The 5,111-nt window shown below is 39.8% G+C and overlaps 1 protein-coding gene across 1 annotated transcript in view; it reads left to right on the top strand.

Annotated features, from left to right (window-relative positions):
- The first annotated feature begins 4,163 nt into the window (after positions 1-4,163).
- Positions 4,164-5,111, top strand: part of LOC115438798 (polyubiquitin-C-like) — a 107,217-nt gene continuing 106,269 nt past the window's right edge. Inside the window, exon 1 of the mRNA XM_030162634.1 lies at positions 4,164-4,247. Coding sequence (XP_030018494.1) covers positions 4,181-4,247 — 67 coding nt within the window. The 5' untranslated portion in view covers positions 4,164-4,180. The remainder of the gene's footprint in view (positions 4,248-5,111) is intronic.

The raw sequence follows: 5,111 nt of genomic DNA, 5'->3' as shown, positions 1-5,111 counted from the left end.
TGTATTTTATTTAATCATTATTTAACCAGGAAAAAAGTCCCATTGAGATTAAGAACCTCTTTTTCAAGGGAGTCCTGGGTAAGAGGCTGCATGAAATACAACACACAGTTACAACATACAAAAATTTACAACAGTCAAACGAAAAAGAAATGCAAGATATTGAGTTAGTCTGTGGCACTTTAAGTTTGGATTTAAAAGCATTTAAGGAGATCTGACAATCCCGGACCCTCCCGTGCAGTAGCAAGAGGCAAAGAAGCTGCTTCCATGTTTTTGCCACTGTGGCCTTAATGCAGCTGCGTGCAGCTCAGCTTCCCACAATGCACGTCGTGACAAATTTCCATAAATGCCCGAGTGACCTACCGGCTCTGTTTGGAAACAAATGGATTGTTTATGGTGGAGTACACTTTGAAATTGTTCGCCATGAGGGAAGAGATTCAGGTGAGTAATCATGGAAAGACTTGTGGATTCATGATACTTAGGCTATGACTGGGGTTTTACAGATTTGATGAAAAATTGGTGACAAAAGTCATACGCAGCTTTAAAGATGTGTATGAGCACAGACTCCAACAAGTCAAGGTATGATGAAACTTCAGAAGAACTTTTCAAAGACAGAAACAGAGAAAAATAGGAGATGAGGGAGATGGACACAAGGAAACGGAGGAACACTGGTCCGACACAGAGATGAAGAGACAGTGGAGAATGTGAAGAAATGGAGACAATCACAGACAGGAGGAAGATAAAAGAGACATTTATAGTGGACATTTAAAGAAAAGACAGACAACCAGACATGGAACACTAGATTTTAATTCTGTGTTGGGGCTGATCCCTGATATAAATATCGGATCGGAGCATCCATAGTCAAAATAGACTGACAGTTGGCAGAAATGGTTGAATGTGTGAAAACAAAACTCCAATGCAATTCCAATTTTCCATCAGCCAATGGCTGGTGTGTCATTTTTTTTTTACACGGCAAATTAATTTTTTACTCCCCATTGGCGCTTGTCGGGTGTTAATTTTATGCCCTGCCTGTCAGTGTCTGATCTTAAGGCTGATGGGTGTTTTAGACTTTAACCAGGTATTTTAACCTTCTGTGTCTTTTTTCGTCCACTCACAGATCAGCAGAAACTCATGTTTAATGGCAGACGACTGGAAGAAAACCGTCCATTGTCTGCATATGAGATCCAACAGGCTCTGTCGTCCACATGATGATTCACAAACACAACAATGTCACTGTCATTGTGAAAACAATAACAGGAAAATCATTTTATATTGACCTTGACATTTGACTCTGTGGAGAATCTGAAAGTGAAGATACAGGACAAAGAAGGCGTCCCTGTCGGTGGGTAGAAACACCTGGACACATGACATAGTTAAATGAATCAATGTGTAAATGTATGATATTAGTGGAATCATGTGGTGGAAACTCATTCATTAATTTTCTGTTTTGTGTTTTAATCTTTAAATTCAGACCAGATGCAGCTCATATTTGCAGAAGAGCAACTGAAAGACGAAAGGACAGTATCTGACTGTGGAATAAAACATCTGACCATCGTTCATCTAATGCTTCGCTTATGTGGTGGTAATGATGGAGAAAGGAGGAAGAAGAGGAAAAGAAGACAAAGATGAAGAGCATGTGGGTGAGAACAGAAGCAGAAGCATGAGTCTGGACAACTTGGCCAGATTCGTTGATGCTCTGTTCAGGTTCATACAGGATGTGGTTCTGGTTGGTCTCAGAACCACATGTTCAGTCTGAAACTCCCTCTGGGTATTTAGTATTCATTTATTTAGTTACAGAACAGTGTGTATTGGCATTAGTTGCAAAGAACAAGATGCGTGCATCAGATTTAGCAGAGAAACAAATTTCCATCCATTCTCCTGGACAAATGACCAACATAATAAAACCCCATGGATTATGAAGTATTAATAAACTGGAAGAAAACTGTCAATGACAGATATAGGAAAGTATGTTCAGGCTGAATGGTTACAAATACATACAAAGGGCTTACATTCTAAAAGGACAATAACATTTCCTAGAATAAGAATAAGATATGAAAGAAAGAAGGAGAAGAGAGAGAGAGAGAAAAAAAGAATAAATAAATTCTCCACACAGTTGAAGCCTAGACTCAGACCCAGTTCAGGTTCAGAAGGATCTGAATTAATTTATTTAACTCAAATATCATTAGTTTCCATGTAGTTACTGTGAAGGTCAACTTTTCTGTTGCTGGTACTAACAGCTGCAGTATTAGTAGATCTACTGTTAGTACTTGGAATAGTAGTATATCAGCTATGTGTATTTGTACTAGTTTTTGGTAGTTCTGGTAGTATCAGCAGTTCTAGTTTACAGAACTGTTATAGTTAGAGCCAGAGCACTGGCCATGCAATGGCCTGCACAGGCCTTATTGCAGTTACTTTGTTTATTATTACACCTTTTCCTTCACATTTTTGAGGACATGAACATGTGCAAAAAGTCAGGTTTTTTGTTTTTTTTTGTTTCTGAAATTCAATCCGACAAGCCTTAACAAGTTGATGATACAAGTTGATGGTCAGGGCTGGATGGCAAATTCTGATGCTCACCATGAAAAATGCAACTGTTTTAACTTTAACATTTTTCATCTACTCTAAACCAAACTTCACATATTTGATAATAGTCCTGCCCTGAACAAAATGACATAAAAATATTGAATCTGACTCATAGCACCACCTATTGGTGGACAATGGAAGTCACATCTAAGTCAGTATTACAACATCCTCTGTCATGTCACACCTCCAGACCTTTATATTCCTGCGTTTGTAAAACCCTTCGACTGTGACCCCCCTGAGTTGTGTGGGTGTGCGAAGGCCCGTCATAACTGCTCAGTTACTAGTTCAGTTTGTTGTTGCATCCATGTGTTACACACTGCCCCCCCCGTACTCGAAAGAACTCCAATAACAAACTGAAACATCTGTACCAGGAATTTTCAATAGTGGTATTTTTGAATGCATGTAAATGCATCAGATCTGATTATTACAGTTATCTGATTAACAGTTATTAGATTTTTATGGTCATGCAAAGTGGCTTCATTCCAATCAAGCAAAAATGTTGGTGCTAAATTTGCAGTGTGATGGTCTGATAAATGTTGGAATTTTGCATAATGTTAAAATATCTCTTTACCTGCTCTACTACTGTTAAAATGACCCTCTGTTGTACTTTAATTATTCAACATGTATGACAGAAACATGGAATGTAGAGTTTTTTGATTGATCCATAACTGGAGTATGACATGATTTAACAGCGCATCGAAACCCACCACCAGCACCAACCTGCTCATTCAGTCACATTTCACTGTGTGGTCACAATGTGTCATGAGGCTGTTATTTAAAATGTCAGTGGTATTCCTTAAATTGGAATAGAATGCATTAAAAAGAGAATAAGGGCAGTAAATGATGATTACAGAAGTGATTCTGATTCTTGATTAGAAAATGTACAACAATTTTCAGCATCTAAATATTTTGAACAGAATAGGTTGGTGGGTTATGTAATATGTGGTATTTTAATTTAGGTTTATGAAACAGGAGACGTGGAAGGGACAGTGGTGACATTTGTTCCTGTTTGAAGTCGCATAACAGTAAAAGTGAAAGTATTTTCTCTGTCCTCTTATCGGGATAGAAAAGGTCAAGATGGACTTCACAGTGTCTGTCAAAACAGCGACAGGACAGAGACATAAGGTGGACGTCCGTTCATCCGACACGGTCCAGGCCCTCAGGATCCAGCTTCAAGTCCAGACCAGGGTCCCCACCGGTAGGTGAAAACAGAGACCCTGGCCCAGGTCCACACCAAGTCCCAGGCCCAGGCCTTGGACAAGGTTCATGACCAGGCCTGGGATTTGGACCTGGACCAGGATCAGGCCCAGGTCCCAGGTCCCAGGATCAGGCCTAGGTCCTGCAGATGAAAACATGCATTACTCCCAGTTCCATTTGGTGTTTTGTTGTGGTTCTTATTGCGTGGTGTGTGTCCTGTGTTCTTTGTCCACATCCAGAACACATGTGCATCACCTCTGAGGACAAGATATTGGAAGATGGACACAAACTGTCTGAGTACAGAATCCAACCGAAGTCTGTCCTATACCTGTGGATCCAGCCCCAGGAAACTGGTCTGACCTTCAATGTTAAGACTGAGATGGGAACCAAACATGAAGTCCACATGAGCTCCCTGGATCCAGTCAAGACGTTGAAATTAATTCTGCAGGAAATAACAAAATGTCCAATCAGTGAGTACGAAAAGTCCAGGTCCTGGACTGAGCTGTTGGTTGAGATCAGGACTCAGGAACCTTCACCATCAGAGGACAAAACATCTGACATTTATTTATGATTATATATGCATCCTACTATAGTGCACGTTCTGTGTCCGTCTGGCGTCCCATGTCCAATTGATGTTGCAGCACAGGAGGGCGTTTGTACGGGTTTTCCTCAGCCTTCACAGACCCGATTGCCGCCAAACTCACCAAATGAATACAAACATTACCTGACTATCTACTAGGCACAACTTTATGTCTGTATTCAAATGTTGTGAGGTATGCTGGGCCATTTTAACAGGGTCCCAGCTCACCACAGACCAGGCCCACCACAGACATACTCCCAGCTCATCACAGACTGGGTCCCAACCCCCAACTCATATGTCAGTGATATATTATATGTATGTATATATTATATATGTATATATATGTATGTATGTATATATATATATATATATATATATATATATATATATATATATATATATATATATATATATATATATCGCTGACATATATGAGAGGGAGATGGACAGACTACCTGCGGTGAACCACTGGTTATAGATGTGGGGTGGGGGTTGGCGGTCCGGGATTCTGGGCCATGGAAGAGGACAGTGGTCTGTGATTGTCGGAGTGGTGCAAACTGAGGAAACTTTACTATTCCTGTAACTCTCCAGACCCACTCCACTGTTGTATATGACACATATCTCTATCTATCTATCTATCTATCTATCTATCTATCTATCTATCTATCTATCTATCTATCTATCTATCTATCTATCTATCTATCTATCTATCTATCTATCTATCTATCTATCTATCTATCTATCTATCTATCTT

The sequence above is a fragment of the Sphaeramia orbicularis genome, chromosome 18 (assembly GCF_902148855.1).
Source record: "Sphaeramia orbicularis chromosome 18, fSphaOr1.1, whole genome shotgun sequence".
NCBI classification, from domain to species: domain Eukaryota; kingdom Metazoa; phylum Chordata; class Actinopteri; order Kurtiformes; family Apogonidae; genus Sphaeramia; species Sphaeramia orbicularis.
The sequence above is the reverse complement of the archived record's forward strand: the minus strand, read 5'-3'. Positions and strand labels throughout refer to the sequence as shown.